General features: G+C 38.2%; 1 protein-coding gene across 2 annotated transcripts in view; it reads right to left on the bottom strand.

The window, feature by feature from the left end:
• LOC137295711 (E3 ubiquitin-protein ligase PDZRN3-like) overlaps positions 1-22,437 on the bottom strand; it is a 425,331-nt gene that overhangs the window by 236,757 nt on the left and 166,137 nt on the right. For both annotated transcript variants that reach the window (XM_067827228.1, XM_067827227.1), the window contains one exon: positions 11,257-11,367. In XM_067827228.1, the coding sequence (XP_067683329.1) occupies positions 11,257-11,367 (111 nt within the window). The remainder of the gene's footprint in view (positions 1-11,256; positions 11,368-22,437) is intronic.

Below are 22,437 nucleotides of genomic sequence, written 5' to 3'. Positions count from 1 at the left end.
TATTGAAGTCTGTACACACTAAATCAGGTGGCTGGATAGCTACCTCGCTTCCAAGAAAGAGGATGTTATTTTGATTTGTTTTCATTGAGTTAAAAATATCAAAACAGCGTAGTAGTTGTAGTATATGATTGACAACCAAATGGATTTTGCATGACACAACTTGTAACATAACAATTTCTTCCTCTGAAGGAATGGAGGTTGTGGTCGAAGTGACAATAATATTGTAAATAGTATTAAATTGACACTCACCATTCATTCCATGAATGAAAATGTAATAAGCATGAGTGAGTGAGTATAGTTTTATGCCACACACAGCAATATTCCAGCTATATGGCAGTGGTCTGTAAATAATCAAGTCTGGACCAGACAATCCAGTGACCAACAACATGAGCATCGATCTGCGCAGTTGGGAACTGATGACATGTGTCAACCAAGTCAGCGAGTCTGACCACCTGTTAGTCACCTCTTACAAATAGCATTGTCGCCTTTTATGACAAGCATGGGTTACTGAAGGCCTATTCTACCCCGGACCTTCACGGGTCCTACGTAATAAGCAATGTCATGCAAAATCCTATTGTCTATCAATCAAATACATATGAATACTACAGCAACCCACATACATATACCTCACATTATATCATGGGGGCACTCCCCTCTGATTGGTTGAAATTTTGTATGCTGGAGAGAACTGTGTCATCAAAAAGTTCGATTTAAGGTAATTAAATGTTGAAATGAGTATGATTACACAATACCATTTAGAAAATGTCATATTTGGGATTTCACTTTCTTAGTAAAGTACAAATTCTAGTTGGGTTGAGTCCCATCTGAGATTTGAACCCACACCCTAAGGGTCAGGCACCTAATCACCAGCACACAAAGTCAGCTGCCTAGCCCGCTCAGCCACCGCCACAACGACTTCCACTGAGTAATTTTAAAGACAGAATTTCATTTATGACGATGTCAATAAATGATTTATGGTTTTGTACCACCATAGATTATGTGCGATCTTTAACTACAATAGAAGCAGTCCTTAGTCTTTAGAGTGGCAACGTACAGAGTAGGCTGATGCCGGATTAGAGGGTGTGCAAATGATCATAAATTAACTAGCTTCTGCATGCCAAATTGGTGGGATGCCGGTTTGGAGGGCTTCCACTGTGTGCTCTGAATATGCATATGGCCTGTTCACACATGTGGCCACAGGCACAGCCTGCATTATGATCAAATGCTATTTGTAAATTACCACTGCTAATTGAGTAAGCAGCAACAGTCAAAACTACAATCAAATCAGAACAAAATTTTGTAAAAAAGAAACCAGATAGATGACAAATCAAGCAGGGACAACAGCAAGTTCATATTTTTACTTGTATCAGTCTAGCAGTCAATGATCTAAAGGTCTAATATGACACAAGGTACACTGTAAGGTCAAGGTCGGAAACGATACAGAAACAAAGTATTGTCTCCCTTTAAATGACAACCAGTCATCATCACATAACAACGACCAACTCCTTAAAGAATTTGACCATTCCAATGTTTCTGGACAATCTTTGATGTTCGGACATAAAAAGTCTGATATTTGGATGTGACACAGACAGCATATCTTGACAGCATATCTTCTCTAATTCCAGTGATAGGTTTGGCAAGGGAGGTCACTCTAGGCAGACATGATTGACACTCCAATATCCATGACTGTCAACTTCACCTGACAGCATCAACAGCCGTCTTCAAAAGTCAAACAATCAAAGGAAACAGCTAATGAACATCTCTCACAATTATATTCATTACAGTTTATCAATCACAGTTACGTTCATTGTTGTTTATCAATCATAAAATATCAAAGATTTCTGACAGAACAAGAATGATTTTGCTGTGAAACTGCCATGCATGTTGCAGTGTGAAGATGACAGTTGAGGGTAGGTTATTGGTACATGTGTTTGCTCCTTATGCACAAGAGCTGGGTTTGTTTTTCTGGATACATACTGAAATTGGTTTCTTAGGCAACAGCATCTACAGACGTACTGTGCAGAGTTATAGATACAGCTTCACTCAACATACTGAAAACTCCAATATTTAAACAGAGTTGTTTTGCCTACCCCTCCAAACTGAAAACTGTTCTCAAAATTATATCTTTCTATTTCAAATTTATACCCTAAAATATGTCTCCCTTCTGTTGGACTAGATGAGATACATCAACATATATGATTTAAGGACAACCAATGTGATGTAAGGACGACCATATGACTTACAAACAAACAACATGATTAAGAACAGCCAATGCTGACGAAGGTTCAATATGGATGAGGTAAGGCGAACTGGTGTTACACATTATGTTCAAGATTACTGTACATATACAGCAACTCGGAGCCAAGAACAAGGCACGGTAACAGTAAGTGCCATCTTTTCTGCCTGCAAGAAGCAGCATGGGTTTGAAATTCACACCTTCCACTCAACGGGCAAATGCTCTATAAACTTGACCACATGTCCATTTAACATTGAAGTTAGCCCAATATTACTTACTAGTTGTTAGGAACAAGCATCTGGTCAAATACATATGGCATTATATGGACACATATTTTGTGGCCCTTTTGTGGCATGTGATTTCTTGAATCGTATTAAAGGACTTACAAAACCATACTCACTCATTTCACTAAGACAGCCAATCAATCCCAGTGCCAATATTTCATATTATATCATTTTCCATCACATATTATTCCAGAACTGAAACCTGGCAAAACGTTACACAATACAAAGCAAACTGTGTTACATCAAATTACTGTCAACAGTCGACACCAACTGACAGCAATTACAAGCATTTATCAAACACATGAAAGAAAAAGTCTGATTGATTTGTATCAAATGATAATTTTAAAAGTACACTCATGGCCTGATATAAAAAAAATCTGACAGACGATTAATGTAGTTTCATACAATTTACCAGAATTTTTTCTCAATCCATTATGAAGAGCTGTAAGGAAGATAGTTCAAGCGTTGGCAAAGTGGACAGCATGAGTTTACGATTGTGTCCTAATACACTTGGTGATGGATTTCAGCCAGTTGAGAGGCACATAACTGAATTACTTCGCGACTCAACAGGCAGAGAACGACCTGCAGTTAATGTAGCAGTAGCTGCAACAGCAGCAACAGCAGCAGCATCAGTTCCATCACATACATCAGTGAGCTGAGGCAGTAACTTTCCAGACCAACAGACATGTTTGATGCTGACTGTATAAGAGGTCTTGGGACAAACATGGTCAGTGAATGAGTAAGGTGATAGGTTGATCAAATAATATAGAGTATATTTCAGCTATGTCACTCTGCAGAGGCTCCATGCTGGAGAAATGATGATAGTGACACAGTCACTGTTGTGAAACTCATAAATTGAAGTAATGCCTAAGATTAAGGATTATAATTCCCAAAAGTCTGGCCTAGGACTATGATAAGCAACCCTGTGGATATGCTAACTTCACACAGTCTATTGTACTAATAAGTAGGGTTTGACAATTTTAAAGTATTTCAGTCCCATCAGACCATACTCTCTTGCTAAAACAGGAAGATGCAATGAACATCCAGAGGTGATGAAGACCTTGAATGAACAGCATTTTAGAGAAGCCAACAAACCCAGAAAAATCACTGTTAGAGAAACAGGACTGTAAACTATTACAATGTAGCAAGTCTTGATTTCAAAGAAGGGGCCATCAGCAATGGCCTTCAGCATGACAAACACCATCTTGCCATCACAGTCCATAACACACCCCTACTTTTGCATATGCACCACTTTCTGCTCTGAACATACTGACCTGTTGCACACAATTAAGGTCAACCTTTGTCCACTGGGGGGATTGAGAATTTGAAGCAAACTTTTCAAGACTACTCAATAGAGATTTAAATACAGGAGCTATGCATTTTAATGCACATGTAAAATTATGATCTTCATAAATCCACAAACAGAAACCCTCCTGTCTACTTTCTATGCATTATTAGGGGATGCAATAGTGTCTCGAGGGACACCAACCTCTGATTAGGGATCTCCGAAGATAAGGGATCTAATAAAATTCCTGAGTCAACCCAGCCCCAATAACAGTTCATTAAGGGACAGGACTGTCATGTTGCCTATTGGGAGCCCTGTATTGGAATTCCCCCTAGAATCCTTGCCGACAAACACCATAGCCCCTTTTTTCACTCAGAGGCATGGCAACGTTTCTCCCTCTTGCAAACAAATCTGCGTTAATGTAATGTGAATGATAGTCCTAACGGATCCTGGTGCTCAACAAGCCTCAGTGAAATGTCGGAAGATTCCGAGGAAATTCCCATGGTTAACTGCCAGGACCAATACGCGGAAAAAAATCCATGAAGAAGTGTATAAAAGCAACGTGTAACAAGTGGCCCTGTCTTAATGCAGAACCCGTGCAGCCACAGGAGAAGATTTATCGCCTGATGAGCAAACGATGTGTTAATTACATTCGCAAGAACTTGAGTGATTGCGCCACTGTAATACTTCTCTAGACCCTTTCCTCATTCTAATTCGATCCAAATCTCGCTTGTCTTTGCACCTTTTAAAATCAATTCCATGCTGGCTGGAAACCATTGGTGCTGAGGCTGGATTCCATTCCATTCATAACACTTAATTTAATCATACTCAAACGTGGAGTTTTTACTTTCCCATTTTTCACATCTGAAAAGTACAATTATGAACACGATATCTTTCAATGTTTCATAACAAGATTTAAATCGGTTCTGTTTGGCGGAGATTGTTTTGTTAGCAGACTTTGAATTCAGTACAGCAAATGAAATTCAGCTGCTAAACCTCTCCCAGATTCTAATAATAAATATTTGATACTGATGGACAGTATAAAACAATATTTCCCACCTGAAACTTTAACCTGGCTCCTGTTATCGGTGGTGTGTATGCCTGTAGCTCAAATCAAGAATTGCAAGCCTGAACACATTAAACGAAAAGCAATAATTTGAAACAATTTCATCAACATATTTATTTTAATTGAATCCACTTGAATGATTTTCAAATCAGCTATCAGTAGATCATCATTTCAAAAAGATGCAAACCAAGCATATTGATGATGGTATCACTTGCTTCAGTAATGACAGCATGTTAGAAAGCACACAATAATGTACATTCTCATATTCTAAGACTTTCGATTCAATTGTGAGTCATCAGAAATCTATGCAGTATTGGAATATCTGAAATGGAATATTAGTTATTAAAAACATGATGCAGTCAGTTTATGCCATGCTCTCATTCAATGCTTATTGAAGTCTTTCCTGATGAGCTCTTCATTGTCGTGGAGAGTCTGAGTTTGAATTTGTGCATGAACCAGCAATCCCATTAGCATATTAGACTGCAGATTACATTGATAATGTTGTCAAAATACCCACAGGAACTGTCATCGGAAGAGGATTTGCGTGTTGTAACTATCACTTCTGACAAATTAAGAGAATTATGCAATCTCGAGATCTTGAGGGATTTAATATCCGCTTTTTTGGCGCACCGTCGCTGCATGACTGTCAGAAAAAATACCGTCCTAGCGTTGATGACTTGATAAAAATTTACAAATTTTCATAAATGTAAGGCAAACTAAACCTTAACAGCAGATGCACGAGCACTTGAAGATGTCCTCTTCGCGTGAAGACGCAACATGCAGATTAGCATCATCCATAAAATCAGGAGCCAAACTGCACAAAAAGTGGCTTTCAGAAATAAAATATTTCAAATTTTTAAATTTGCTTTCAACATTTAATTAATGGATTTTTTAATTCACTGATCTCGGCAAAGCCATTCAAGTTTAAACCCATTAGAACATTTTGCCAAAAAGGTCGGGCCTCTTAAATCTCAAAATATTAATCAAAAGAGTTATGAGAGATTGTAAAATGGAAAGCCAGAATGCTAAATGGAAACAAACACCAAGCAAATGCAACCATATATCTGAAAAACCCAACTCTTTAAATATCATATAAATGAAAATTCAAGAAAAATAAATAAATTAATAGCCCATAAAGATGTTGGAGCCTGAAAGCAAGAGGAAAAAAAAATATTTATCTCACCGACGTCCCTAACAACGGTACTGCGGTCACCCAAAACGAACCACTGCACTACACTGTCATATCAGTGCGAGATTCAAAGAAAGGTTTGGTGAGCGCCAGCATGGACGTCAACAATACTTCAAGGACACAGCTATAAACACATGCCATGAAGAACACATGCAACGATACAGTCATCTCAAAGCCCCCTTGTATTTCACAATGTACCCAAGTTGGGCCCACATTGGCTCTAGCTCTGGCTCCATGGGGGGCTTTTTGACAGTTTTTGACAAAGTAATTAGTATCTACCCTGAAGGGGCAAAAAAATGGAGGCAAGCTTTTGGCAGGAACTGTTGCCGAATTGCTGACAAAATCGCTCCCTTTCCAAGCTTCCACAATAATAGTGTAATTACGACTAATTAAATTGAGGTAGGAACCCTGAGCTGCATGAGAGGCTTAAAAAGATCAAAGGAAGGGTGATGTAATCAAAGGCGGGTCCGGAAGGCGGGAGTGGAGGAGCCGACTATAATAGCTTGGGCGTCTCAATGAGTCACAAGTCACAAGAAGACCCGCTCTCCGAGATCCATGGGACTGGGAGAGACACCAAACCTAGGTGCACAGTGACACTCGTAATCCAATTGGGCTCCATTTGGAGCCTTTCATCCCCGTTAGCGTGAACAATTTCCCTTGCCGTTTTGACAAAGTTTACTGTTCGGACGTGAACTCTTGTGTGATGAAGGTGGACATTTTGAAGCGATGTCCTCAACTCGACAAGCTTCTATCGTGTCATAAACGTCTTGGGATTCACCTCTAAGTGATCATCTCTTCATGTGGAAAATTTAAAACATTAAAACTAAATTAGGATCAAACTAATCTATTTTCCACAAACTGAATTCATGTGAATACGCAAGCACATGGAAAAAAATACATTCATATTTCATCAGTGTTACTCACATCCTAGATCTAACTTATTTAAATACCAAGTTCAAAGAAAAGTATTTTTTGTCAAAAACATACTCCTTAATATTTAAAGCATAGCAGTGGCATGTAAATAATTACGTCTGGACCCGATAATCCAGTGATTGATATTGTGAGCAAAGGGTATGGAGTGAGTGAGTGAGTGAGTGAGTGAGTGAGTGAGTGAGTGAGTGAGTATTTCAGCAAAAATACAACAATATTATCATAGCCAGAGACACCAGAAATGGGCTTATTACACTGGGGAATCAAGCCCTGGTCTTCAGCGTGATGAGTAGACATTTAAACCATTAGGTTACATCATCACCCTGAGTATGAAAACATACAATAAACAAAGGCAGCAAGTCTGACTATCCACCACACTTCGTTCCCTCTGGCAACCAGAATAGCAGGAAGAAGACATTATAACCTTGAAAGGGGGTCATTAACAAGCATATCTCCAAATATAACCATTATAAAATAATGTGTTTCTCAAAACCTCGGTAAGGTATACTGATTGAAATACCAACCAAACCTTTAAATCTGGCATACATTGCAACCATCCCTGTTTTCCCCTTAAACAACGGTCCATTAAAACGAAGTACCAACTGTGCTTATCTCTTTAAATTCCTTCTAGACAATCCACATCAAATAGCCCATAAAGAAGAGATAGCACATCAGCCAGTCAATACGCGAAAACAGCATAATGTCGGCACTCAAGTGGAAGGGCAGAAAATGGCCAGTGTGACAATTGTACTGAGGGGGTGGACAAAGGCATCTGGGTTGCATACAGGACATCTGAGGACAAGAGGACGATGCAGAAGGACAGGAGGACGACACATTGCCTGACACATCACGGTCAGCTGGCCAGATTGCAGCTAGCCCTTGGACACACTTCAGGAAAATTAATGTTAGCTTTTGTCCAGATCAAAGACAATTTCTGTCTGGTTCTTTGCACCCATTGTGAAAGGACAATGTGGAAGTTGACCTGATTCGACCCGTTACAGCAGCGAACGTGTTTTACGATTGCCCTCCACCTCTCGATCTCTCATGCCTCGTCCCAATGATTTACTGCTCATGGTAATTGGTAGTTTTTCTTTCTAGTTGTTTGGATTATAAGCCATGACTGGTGGCCATTCCATGTGTTGTAGATTTGCCATTGTTCCTGTCTGTTTCAAGCCTGAATTATAGCATTTGTTCCTGGTAAAATATGCCAATTACATGTCTTTGTATTTAAAGCCACTTTTCTCAATGCCTTATTCTGTTGAGAGAACCCACATAAATCCGACTTGTATCTCCAAGCTCCCAAGATCTGTTCCAGGAACTACCACCATGGATTGCTGATTACATCTTGCCTTTTTGTATACTATTCACAAAAAGTTAAGGACACATTCATTCCTGACACTATAGTTCAGGTATTATACCTTTCCACAAACTCTGTGTCACATAAACACAAGTTATAAACAAAAAACATGACTTGCTTAACACATTTAGCATAGCATATTTGGTTCTTAATGTGGACTTTTCCAAATGTAAAGTCATAAGCTGTCTGATAATAAATTTCAGTATTTTTACTGTTAAATGTCTAAAATTGCATATTGGGTATAAATTTGTACCAGAATTTCTAAGACTTCTTTCTTCCTATGACAAGCCTTATGTATGACCTGATGCTATTGATAAATCTTCAAAATACTGAAACCACAAAATTAATTTTCAAGCCACAAATCTGGAATAATTCCAAATCATTCTTGGGCTATACTTGGCCCAGCCATAGCCATCAGTTATTAGTAGTCATACAATTAGTCATTTTTTTTCTTTTTGTTCCCAGAGATAATAGCATTGAGAGAAGCTCATCTAGTTTATCACCAGTCTTGGCCTTGAAACACACAATGGTATTAACTCACAATGGAACGAGGCTATAATAGCCTCCAAACCAAAAAGCAAAGTAGGTCTTAGTGGGAGGTACAAATAGCAGATGCTAATGAGGCAAACTCGTGCGAGAGTAACAGATTTAAACTGGAAACAAGACACAGACGTATTTACACTCTTGACAAACCCTGACACTCAAAAACTACAGTAGCCGAGGTGGCACATCAAAGAAAAGTCAGAGGGGGATTGCAAAAAGGAGGGGGACTGAATGAACCGAGGGGGACCGGGGCCTTGCATCTGTTTTTGACAGGAATCCATTAGGCTTGGGATTAACTCACTAATTCGCACACACAATCACAAGATGGAATGGTGTTTGCAAATCTTTTTACAGACAATAGATTGTTTTTGAAAATTTAATTAACACATAAAACAAATGAGACGGACGGTAAAACCATACAAAGTCGCAAAGATGTTGTCTGCACACGGACTGAGGCTAAAATTCACAGAGTGCTACGAACCTTCGCTAAATGCATCAATTTCAATCATGACAGTCAAAACTGAATTTGAACTCTGATTCAAGCAACTGATGAACGTTTGTGGGAAAGTGAGCGAAAATCTTACGTCAATTATGTTGAATTTATTTTCCAGACTTTAATGGGAGGCAGGGTGATTTTTCTTTTTCTGAACCTCATCCATGCAAAGAGCAATGATTTAGTTTCATTTAACTTTCAGACTTAAAAGGAAAATATTCAAAGAACCCTTTTTCCTTGTATTGAGACAGAACTCAAAAGTCGTAAATTCTGTCAACTGTTACAAGCCAGAATATTACTGGATATATTAAGAGCAAGGCTCTTCAGAGTCAAGATACATAGCATTTAAATAACTGACTGATACAACTTCAGGGGAGCATCACAATCCCTTGCCGCAGGAGTTTATCAGTGAGGTTTCTAACCTCATGCTGTCTGTCATTTCCTGGGATTTATCTACGATTCAAAACTAACTACCCTTGGCAGGCAAACTTTGGAGAAAACTCACAATACCACAAAAAAATAATCTCACTATTTCTATTTTCATATAATCTAAGGAAACTACATACTCATGAAAACAAATAAGGGAACATATGAAAGTACAAGTGTTTCTTAATTCTTTTCCAGGTTTCTTTACAAGGCATGTAACAATGTTAAAAACTGGACATAAGTAAAGAAACACTTGTGCTTTCATGTGTTCCCTTATTCATGTCTATGAGTATATATTCAAATCAGGAATTTTTACTACATGCGCTAGTAAGTGAGGTTTTAAAAAAAACAGGATATAGGCAGACTGGCTTCAAACCCATAATCCCAGGTTCTGGGGGGCACAGGGGCTGTGGGCCTGCAGAGCCACTTTTGGTTCCTTGGACTGGGAAGCAATGTTAGCAAAAACGTGTTTGTTTGGCACATCATCATGATAACAATATTGGGAATTACAAAGGGCATACAGCTTGTCCAAAGTGATGCGTTAAGGTGTTAATCTGATTTGATGTGGACAGCATTTGATTAACACCATGCCAGCTTCACACAGAATGCAAACAGAAGTGATGCATATCAAGATGATGATAACACCCAGTGACTTTAATTTTACACACTCATCAATATTCTGTCTATAGGGTGGCTGTTTGTAAATAATCACGTCTGGAGAAGACAATCCAGTGGTCAACATCGTGAGCATTCATCTTAAACTGGGATACAATGACATGTGGTCAACCAGATCAGCAAGCCTGACCAGCCAATCACTTCAGTTGCCTCTTACGACAACTATGGGCAACTGAAGATCAAGTCTAACCTGGATCTTTACAGTTTGTTGAATGAAGATCATTTGCAGCTGCAGTTGCGGCAGCCTTTTTACCCAGAAGGCTATGTACACACAACATTGTTAATTGTTAAAAAAATAAAATGAAATAAAAAAACAAGTTTCAAATGTAAATTGTGGCATTCTAAATGTATGTTCACTTGCTGACAATACAAGTCTTTGAGATGTAATGTTATTTGTTGCAGCACAGTATGTGCTGCCAATACAGAGTCAATCTCAACTCTCTGGGGAGAGCCTTGTGCTGACAGTTATTTGTCACAACACACCATAAGGTGATGGTCTTGTCCAAGTGTGAATTCTTCTTTCTCCAACCCAACATCAATCACAGCTCCTTGGGGAGAGTCCTGTGTTGTCACTGTCATTCTATACGCCCATGCAGCACAGGTGACCAGTCCTCTTCAAATAATACAGTCAATTCCAACTCCTTGAGGAGAGTCCAATATTCAGGACACACACAGTTTACTAACCTACCTGGTACCACCATACTGAGCAGAAACACAGTGACAAGTACCCATGACAACAAATCCTGAAAGACAAACAGCAATATCTTCCTACCTTAATAATTCTGTCATAGGTCTTCAAGCCATTATTATCTGCAGGTCCGTTTTCTGTGACTCGAGAAACGACGATTCCGTCTGACACTGTATGGTTGTTGTTGTTCTCAGGCTGTGGAGAAAATACCAACATGAAACAACCAGAATAGAAACCTTTAAAGTTCATGTCATAAGACATAATTTTCACTGAAAGATTAAAAACTTCAAAAGTACTTTTTCAAATTGTCTAAAATTGATCAAAATACTTTCTCCTAGATCTTATCAAACAGCCTTGACACAATGATGCTTTTTCATGACTGTCAACACGTTCATCTGATCCCTTGATGAAACGTTTCCGTTGTTCTTTTTGAAAATTCTATATCAATAACTCCAACAGCAAAATGGTCCTTGAAGTTCCATGGATCCAATAACTTTATCAAATTCCTAAGATCAAGCAACCTGCCATTTCTCAGAGCTCCCAAGTCTGACTCTAGACGTGTATGTCTTCTGTGTTACAAGGCATCCAACACATGCTTCAAACGTTAACCAACATGTTGAGATACAGTGAATCACGCAGCCACAACCAAAGTGCTTTTTCTATAGCATCCTCATCCACAGGACATACTATTAAAATCCAATAAAACATGATGGAATTTCACCAATACAAGAAAATGTAAATGGGCAGTGGCACCAAGCGTGAAATACGTGGAAAGGGGGCAATTTTGCGACAGTTTCTTCTGAAAGGGGAAGCGAGGGGTTACATTGTATGAGTGAGTGTCTTGAAGATGGCGGATGAGTCATTCTCGATGAGATTGCTTGCAGTGGACACGTCGCCTAATCAAATATCGCCCCTCCAATACTGACGCGAGGAACGTTACCTAGTCAGTTGACAAAATGAAACTATTTTCCAAACCATTTCTTTCACTGATGTCCATAATTATATTCTTTTTACGCTTTTTCTGCCGAGTTGTGTTACATATTCGATTCAAAACCTTGTTAATGAATGTAATGAGTCTTTTGGGATGTTACATTGTGTATACTGTCACAATCTCAGTCAAAATTTCTGAATGTTTCAATACATTCAAACCATGCCCATAATAAACACATCAACACCAGGGTCCTATGTAATTACTGTACTACTTTTTTCTGAGTCACTATATGTGCTTTAAGTAGAGCATCATGTAATTGCTTATAACAGCCAGCACTTATGAAAATTATCAATAAATGGATTAATAATCCACAAGTTGAACAAGTGTCAAATTTTTTTCTCGTGTATTACAGTATTTGGGCTTTGGAATCTGGATGAAGAACAAAGTGAGTGAAAATTTCTGATGGATTACGAGTACGCTCATGACGTGCCTAAATGCAGCTTCTCTGAACAAGGCTCATTTAGTAAGAGCTTGCACTATCATTATGGGTGCTCTACATTTAGGGGAATCAAATAGCCTGTGTCGAAGATAGGTGACCTGTTCCAAGTGAGGCCACAATTCGGAAGGTTTCAAACTAAAAAGCCATTTTCCACATCACTCAATTTTATTAATTGAAACGGCAAAAATCAATTATGATGTTGAAGAAATGGATTCAAGGGTCATTGTAGGCAACTAGGCCATTGATATATCAGACATTTTTCAAGCTGCATAATTGTGCCTTCTGGAGTTGTAGAGAACTTGAAACATGTATACTTTCTGTTGGTGTTTTACGATTGATTTAATAACAAGTAAGTGATTAATGTTCAAGAAAATAAGAGATCATGGATGATTACAAAGCTTGTGAACCTGTGAAAATTGGTCTGATACTGTTAGGTTAAGAATCAGTTAGAACGGGGATTCAAACTCACACTACAAAAATAGTGGCAATAAAGAGAAGCAACTCTAACATTTTCTTTGATTACAAACCAAACAGTATTAGCATAATGTAGAAAAATCACAATGTTCAATTTGTGAATCATCATCAGTTGAACTTTTGGCATATTCCAAATACCAAAGTCATTCTAATCATATCTAGAGTTCATTCATGTAGCTGTTTGATAATTCTTTTGACTCAAATAATCTTCTTGAAGATTAAAACATGAACCATTTGAAATCTTTTTGAAAGCTTCCTTTAAAGCATAATTAAAATGAATTTCAGCATTATAAACTTTCCTGCATTATATAATACATTTAATAAAAATAGGGAAAAACATTTTTTTCAAAATTATTTCACAAAAACATCATTGCAGATGGAATCTATCACAAGATCGCTGTATCATGTGTATATTAAACTACACTTTGATGCAAAAAGAATCCCAAAGAAAAAAAAACCCTATCAAATGCTATGTAATTCAAAGGATATGATGACGAAGTTGAGCCATATCTGATAAATTGTCAATGATTTATCTTTGAAATATAGCAGTTGTACGAAGACACTGTCGCTGTTTGAACATACGTTGCGATGATCAAGTAATGGGCAGCTACTGACAATTTCACAGTCCCTTGATATTTCCAGCACTGATAGATCAGTTTTTGTCAGTCGCAAAAATAATTTCCTTGATCAAAAGCTTTTGTCAATATCCGTCAGCCATTGTCAACCAGCTGACATGGAATCAACAATTAAAGTTAATAGAGTTTCAGGCTGCAAGATAGACACACTTTAACAGGCATTGTCTCGAAAGGACCAAGTTAATATGCTGTTAGTTTTCAATGTGAAACATTTTAAATCCTCCGAGAAACATAACACGTCATCTGTTAAATGTTATGTTTACATGGCTTATCATTTTGAAACATGTCAAGAGGGCTGATGGGAATTACAAAAGTCGCACATGATAATTTAACTCCTTAAATGTGCTAATGCAATGTAGCTCACTTTGTGTCCAGCCATTAAACCGTCATGTTTCTGACCAAGCGATTCCCCTTTGATTAATAAAATCAATTTTGGAAATACATAGTCGTTAACTGGAAATTTTCCTAATCAAATTTATATCTGATGCCAACAAGTGTACTTACTGACTTGACAATTATGCCGAGTTCCAGACAAGATGTGAAATAAGTGGGCAAAGCCAGAGAGAGCTCTGCTAATGACAACAGCAAGTATCAAAGCTACACTTCCGTAGCAACCCTTTACCACAACCTTTCCATATTCTGACAATTAATTCGCCTGTGACTTGGGTGTAATGGACCAACTGGTCCCTATGGTAGCCAATGTTGCATTTTATGGATGTCTCTTTGTGCCAAATTATTGCTTCACCAAACAAACATTCGGCCAGGCTATTTGAAAATTGCGTGGGGTTCAAAGAACTGAGAGGGTAAGTTGTTAGACAGGGAAAGTGGTGGGTAGGTCTTGAGAGGGTGTAGGGGTGTAGGGGTGTAGGGGTGTAGGGGTGTAGGGGTGTTCCTGAGTGGGTGGGTGAGTGAGTGAGTGAGTGAGTGAGTGGGTGGGTGGGTGGGTGGGTGAGTGAGTGAGTGAGTGAGTGAGTGAGTGAGTGAGTGAGGTTTTACACCAGTCCAACAATATCAAATCAATTTTCCATTTGGAAATATCTAAATTTATCTCATCAAACCACAACCTACACCTCTAGCACCAGCACAACCATCATCATCATCATCATCATCATCATCATCATCATCATCAAGAAATGTGTGTCACTGCACCCAAGTGGGTTATCAAACATGGCAAGATAGTGTAAAGGGCTAACACGATCAATATGTCAGTCTTCCATGGATAACTGCTCATACAACTGAAACATATTAGACAATTTAACTGTTTGCATAAACTGATCATCCAGTACGATGAACCACTTGTATGCCAAACTGGTTCAGAACCACCAAAAAATGAGGACAAAACAGTTTAAAGTATAGATTTTTCTCTTCATTATCTTAATGAGAGGCAAACAGTAACATACTCATAAACCTTCGTCAATGTAAATCAATATTTAATGAGAAATGTACATGTTTCTTCTACAAATCAATGTTTAAAACCTCCTTAATTCTTGACCAAGTGCTGTAGAATTGTCAACAAGAGCCTTTTAATGCTTGCAACTGCAATTATTATTAATCTAGAATAATGTTAGCTTATTCCATAAATACAGAATGCGCTGCCCATTATATTGAACATAGAGCCATCACATGTGATTTATTGTTCCAAATATGGTGCATGTTCTGACAACACACATTTAAATATGTAACAATTTCATTCAGGAGATAAACATTATGTGCTGGCCCATTTCTGGGCCAGTTATTGAGTATTTGAAGCATGGAAATACATTTGGAACTGACGGTGTCAACCACACTTAAATATGTAACAATTTCATTTTTGATTATAACAAGAAGTACTAGATTGTGAAGATATATATGATGACAAATTATAATAGCTCAATTTTTTGATTGGGTTTTGCATGGCATAGCATATCACGGCGTGTATTGTAAAAATGACTCCACGAGTTTTTTAGCATGAAGCCCTTTTTAAAAACAACAGTCTGCCAGTCTCATGACAGGCTAGAAGGGTTAAAAACATCAGGTAAAACATTACATGCCGTTTTATTGCCACATCGGGGAAAGGCCTAAAGCAAAAGATATCGAACCTCATATCAGCAATACTAATGACATTGTTATAATTACGCTGCCATTGTTTCAAAGATGGCTACATAGGCAGCTGTTCGTGTTCTCCTTCACTGAAGAGTTCTAACAGACAAAAGATGATAATCATCAACTTTGTCAAGTCATTTCTTTCCGAGACTTCAAAGAGGAGAGAGGCACTGTAATGGCCAGCCGACTTCAACACGTCCCGACCTCCAATACAACAATGCTGTACAAGTGACGCACGACTACCCAGATGACCAATCCACTAGTGCCACTCATTATTTCATCGACATCCAACTTAGAGAGGCCATAATTCTCCTTCCCCGTCACACGAAAAAATAACAGAAACTGTGATTAGAGGTTCAGGCAATGAACAGCTGATGTTTTTAGAAGTTTGCTCATTTCATACAAAATTTTCAGTGACAGATAACATCACGTTCTTCAGACTCAATTCTTTGCAGTAAAATAGAATTTCCCTTAAAATAATTTCAGGGGATAGATTCTGATACTATAAAGATAAAGATTAATTTTGATCAAACAATTCTTCAATTCTTGTAGAGAGGGAATAAATTTTATCATCTTATAGTAATTAATAAAAAAGAAAATAAATATAAATTTTTTTTATTTACAGTTAGAGCTGTCTTCAGGACATATATTGCTTGGCTATTGGCATTAACTGAAACAGTAAATAAATGTACTATCACACTTTTCCTGTTTATAAGAAACACCAATAAGTATTCCCTTGCCAATATGCAGTTTGACAGGGAAACACATATCATAAACAGAAACACTAAGCATTTAAATCCAAAGTTATTCTATTTATTAAAAAACAACAACTTTGAGAAGTATATGTATGAATATATCATAACCAAACCAACAAATCAACATATTAAAAAATAAACTACCTTCATTTCTTCTACTTTACTGGGAATAAGTATGAACACAGTATTTTCAAAAACACTTTGTATTTGCAATCAGACATATTCCTTTTTAAAAGAAAAATCTATATGTAATTTTTGTTCATAGGTTCAAGTGTCTAACACATTAGCATATTGTATTTTGAGAATGATTGCTCCAGTATAAAAAATATGTTGTTATGAGGAGATATATGATGAAATATAAACACCTCTTAATTACTTCTTTGTGACAAAACAAAATCAGTGGCTGGCACTGTTCATTGACCACCGATGTAAATGAGCGAGTTTGAGTCTATTAGTTGAAGGGGTGGACACTGCCTTCGAGACTTCGCACCAGCGATTGATGTTCTTTTTTATTACAGAAGGACTTCCCATTGAAATCAGCGACAGTTTGATTGATAGCGTGGGTCTTATTGGCAAATTTTTAATATCACGCTTGGAAGCTCTTGTCAGTGGGTCCGAGAGGCAAATTCAAATACACAACAAAAACACATGGCTTCACTTACTTCCTGATATTTGGGAGAATAGAAAGCGAGTGGAAGAAACGGACACTAATTAATTCAGAGAGGTAATGAAACAATTGATAAAGTGAACCCTCCAGATTAGGGTCCTTCAACAACACGATCACCCTGCTTTTGCCTGACCTGAAGGCTGTACCGTCAGCCACATTCAAAATCAATCTCAGATCAATTTAGATTTATGAGAATCTTATTCTGAAAATGGGAATTCTATACTCCACTTCTGTGGTAAATGTGGAAGCAAATATTTTTCATCTTAAAGCTGTGAAGAAATGTAATTTTATACTGGAGGTGTTTTTGATTCAGTCGGTTCAGTCTCTGGGGAGGCTGGAGGAGATGAGGGGATACGGGGCTGTAGTGCAAACAATCCCATCCATCTTGAGGGCTACTGCCAGGTCCTGCCTCACATGCTGCCTCCTTAAGCAGTCACTCTGTTAAAGAAAATCCTCTGATCTCCATACCCTATCAACATCTTCAGCATCTCATGTACCCTTTTACCTTCATCATCATCATCATCATCATCATCATCATCATCATCATCATCCAAAAGTCATCAAACCTCTTTCGCTCTCATCCTATCCATCCCATTTTTACGCAGTCATCATCTTTTCCATCCATTTGTCAGACAATCATATCAGATCTTCCAATCTACCTGAATCACGACTTATTGGTGTGTGAGTGAGTGAGTGAGTTTTACACCACCTTAGCAAGATCATGGCAGTGGAACAGAAGACATGGACTTCACACATTGTGCCCTTGTTGGGAATCAAACCTGGACCACTGGCATGACAAGCGACATTTAACCACTTGGCCATCACACTATCCTATAACCTATTAGCCAAGCCTATGTACATCTAATTACATCGTCTTCCATTCAATCACTCTCTTGTCACAAGGGCAGTGGCCCTGTAGTTAAAACATTCCGAAGGTCCAGGTTTGATTCTCCACATGGTTGCAATGTGTGAAGCCCATTTCTGTTGTCCCGTGCCATGATCTTGCTTGAGTATTGCTTAAAACAGTGTAAAACCAAACTTATTAACTCATATATATCAAGACTACAAACACAGACAGTCATAAAGTTATGACGGTCATAAACAGAAGACAGTGATTAAGAATATACCCCGAGTGACTTGGCTGTGATGTGTGCAGGAAGTACTTTCCGATACGCAATCACTATCATAAAAATCGCATGGGTCACAATGATAGCACATTGAGTCAAAACAGAAGTCTATCTTCAAGAGCAAACAAGTTAATCATATCTCTAGAGAGCTATCTTATATGATCATTTAATCTGTTGACTCAGAGGAACATTGCTGACAAGGCACAGGTAATCCCCTCCTCAGAAACTCTGGGTGAATTACAATGATCAGACAAGAACAAACGTGCAGCCCTGAACACTCCTGGCATCAATACAGTTAACTTGTGTTATGAACTTGAGGCTCTTGAGGAGCATGCTCACATTATGAACATTGGGCTCTTGAGGAGCAGGCTTGCAATATGAACATGGGGCTCTCGAGGAGCAAGCTTACATTATGAACATGTGGCTCTAAACAAGCAAGTTTACAATATGAACATGGCTCTAAACAAGCAAGTTTACACTATGAACATGTGGCTCTAAACAAGCAAGTTTACAATATGAACGTGTCTGTTGAGCAAGCTTACAATATGAACACTGGGCTCTTGAGGAGCAAGTTTACAATACAATCATGGGAAATTCTTCAAAGGCATTTAGAAGTTGATGAGGTAATACAAGATGCTATTATGGATGACAGGTGGGGCAAGAATTAGCCTTGAAACGTCATGTTAAAAGAATTAAAGAAGTTGTCATCCATAATAGCGTCTTGTATTACAATCATGGGGATCTATAGGAGCAAGTTTGCAATATGAACATTGGGTTCTAAAAATCCAGAGAAGTTTTAAACAGTGGAAGGATGGCCTTGTTGTTACAGTGGTTGCTCTTCCACCTTTATACAAGGTTTAATTCCACCCACAAGTATTACCAGAATACTGTTTCCATGAGACTGAATACACTTCAACATCAACAGGAGATGTGAACTATGTCATTCCTTGTATTACTGTAACAACTTAGCATTCTCTTGGCAATTTGTATTACAACACAGCTCCAACGTCTATCACATAGTGAGTGGCTTACACACTGCTGAACATAAATACTATACCTAATAGTTTTGATAAAATGAGAAACTTTTAAAACTTAAAAAAAAATTAAAATTGTAAATAATTCTTTTTTGAACATTGTAAGTTATTTTTTCATCATTTCCTTTATCTAGTACACTAGATTTAATTTGAATTGTATGCTACTACAGACAGATTTTAATCAGTGGATCAAATAATCTACTTCTATTAATTTTTTTGCTTTGTACCAACTGTTCAAGAGGCATGCACACATAATTACAAACAATCTGGAGTATGATGTTGTCAGTTTCATATCCTGGCACTTGACAACATTACATCCACCTACCCCTCTATAGCCACTTACAACAAATCTACATTAAGCCAGAGTGTCTCAGTCCTCTAGCGTGGATCATCATGGATCATCGAAGAGCACAACCCCTCAAGCCCTGTCCTTTGAAGTCATACTACTACTGTGTACTAGTCATCGACAACTAATCTTCATGATATGAAAACCTCAAATTAATTTGATGGACGTATCATGAATGTTTCCGTAAGTGTGGGACAAAAATTCAAAATGATGTGATGATAGTTTTGACCTATAATGCAGGTATGTCTTGAAGCTGAATCAAGTAGTTTCAGATGGTGGTGAAATTGTAAGGTAGAAACTATGTTGATCTCATAAAACATGGACAGAAAAAATAAACGTTTGCCAAATTACAACTTAGAGACATCATATGTGAGCGAGTGAGTGGGTGAGCTGATGGGTGGAATGAGTGAGTGTTAGGTCTGTGCGAAGGTGTTTTAAATTTTTGCAACAAAAAGTAATCCTAAATGTTTCTGTGCTAATGTTGCAATGCATTTAGTCTGAAGAAGTCTGAATTAGACTGAACACCTGTTTCCTACTGTATCTGACTTGCAGATTCCTTGACACAGGTTCATGAACATCCTTTCCAGACATATCCTGACTCTAAGCCAACCAGTCCTTGTTTCAACGTCTGAAACCCAGAGGAACTAACAAACACCTTCGTTTACCATGTTTTGATGAGGGGAAATGTTTGTGTCCTGACAAGATAATCCAGTGATCAAACCACTGACCTTGCAGTTTCTCGGAGATGCTTTACCCACTTATGTAATGATGGTTCTACACATCCTTGATATCTCCAGGGTATATGTTCCGATAAGTCTCCATTTTACCCTGGATGCATCTACGGCTCTGCCCGATAAAGTTATTAATTCCCTTGGCTGTCTTTTTATCCAATCAGGTGTCTACGCTGCAAAGTTGAGTGAACCAATCACAACTCACTTTCATTTATTAAATTATCTATCTAATTAGACATGGCAACACAAACCATGCAGAGGTTCTCTGGAAGAGTTAGAAGGAGTTCTTGCATATGTTATTTTAAAGTTTTGGACCTGTCAATTTGTTTGTATGATTTCCCTAAAATCTGAGTCGCACTGCGTGCAGACCTTCACAGTTGCAACCGCTAGCTTGACACTGGCAAGTTCAGTTATAACAATGGCCTAGCTGAAAGGCTACTGTGAGAATGCGGAGCCAGCAAAGGGAGGTAATAAAATTCTCGGGCAGACCCATAGATGCGTCCAGGGTATAGTGGAGACTTATACGTATACCCCAGAGATTATCGAGGATGGGTTCTACACTGCTTTTAGCAATATTCCAGTAATATCATGGCGACAGATGCCAGAAATGGGCTTGACACAATGTACCCATGTGGGGGACTGAACCTGGCTCTTCAGTGTGACAAGTGAATGCTTAAACCACAAGCCTACCCCACCAACTCCTATCCAATGCACCACAGAAGCAGTACTGATACCATGCAAGGTGCTCCCTGATACACACGTTCATGGGCAGACATGATCTCTTCCACACACACAAACTTTCAGGCAGTAAACATGTACACTGGATTAGCTGGGTTTGATTTCCTTTAACCTGATACAATTGTCTTAACTTACCATGATAAGTAAACAGCTTACTCCCTCAATACATCTTCTGTATATAGATCAGATGTAATCACACAGAGGTCATGAATAATCATTATTGATTCAGCTGTTGACGGAACACAGACTCAAGAAGTGACACATGCAAATATGACTTTTATGTACTTCTATTACAGGATTTTAACTTTCAAAATTTTAGTCATGTGACTTGGACTTAACTCTACTTTAAACAGTATTGAACTTGTGTGACACATGTCACAGTGTGAGTGGAAAGACAAAACGGAGAACTGTTCTTGACATGAATCGAATGAGCTTGGGTACAGAGCTGGCAAAATACAAGCCTTACAAGAGCAGTCTTGGAATTCACATCCCATTCAATTCAAACACAAAGTTTAACAAAATGAAATAGGGTCAATTTTTTTTTATCAATATTATTATTTCAGCAATAATCCAGCTCAATGATGGTGGTCTTTAAAGGATTTAATCTGGACCAGACAATTCAGTGATGCACATTATGATGATAAATCAGGACAGTCAGGATGCTATAACATTCACCGTCTCAAGGTGGTGAGCTTGACCACCGAAAGTCATAATTTATGACCAAAATGGATTGCTGATACAAGTTTATATTTACAGGGCTCTTGATTGTTACTATCGTTGATGTTGTTATCATTACCGTTGTTATCAGAGAGTGAGTGAGTTTAGTTTCATGCCACACTAAGCAATATTCAAGCTATATGACGATGGTCTGTAAATAATTGAGCCTCCAGTGAGAATACAGTGATCAACAACATGTGCATCGATCTGCACAAATTTTAACCAATGACACGTGTCAACCAAGTCAGCAAGTCTAACCACCCGATCCCTCTGGTCGCCTCTTACAACAAGCATAGTTGCCTTTTATGGCAAGCATGGGTTCCTGAAGGACCATTATCATCAAGATAATCATTATAATCATGATCATCTTTAGTATTGTTTTCAACGGTGGGTCAGCGTATTGGTTCACTGTTCACTTACTACACCAAAGACCCAGGTTTGATTCCTCACATGAGTACAAAGTGTAAAACCCATTTCTGGTGTCTACCCCCATAACTCCTGGAATATTGCGAAAAGTGGCTCAAAACTA

The sequence above is a fragment of the Haliotis asinina genome, chromosome 9 (assembly GCF_037392515.1).
Source record: "Haliotis asinina isolate JCU_RB_2024 chromosome 9, JCU_Hal_asi_v2, whole genome shotgun sequence".
Classification (NCBI taxonomy): Eukaryota; Metazoa; Mollusca; class Gastropoda; order Lepetellida; family Haliotidae; genus Haliotis; species Haliotis asinina.
This window is presented reverse-complemented; position numbering and strand designations above follow the sequence as displayed.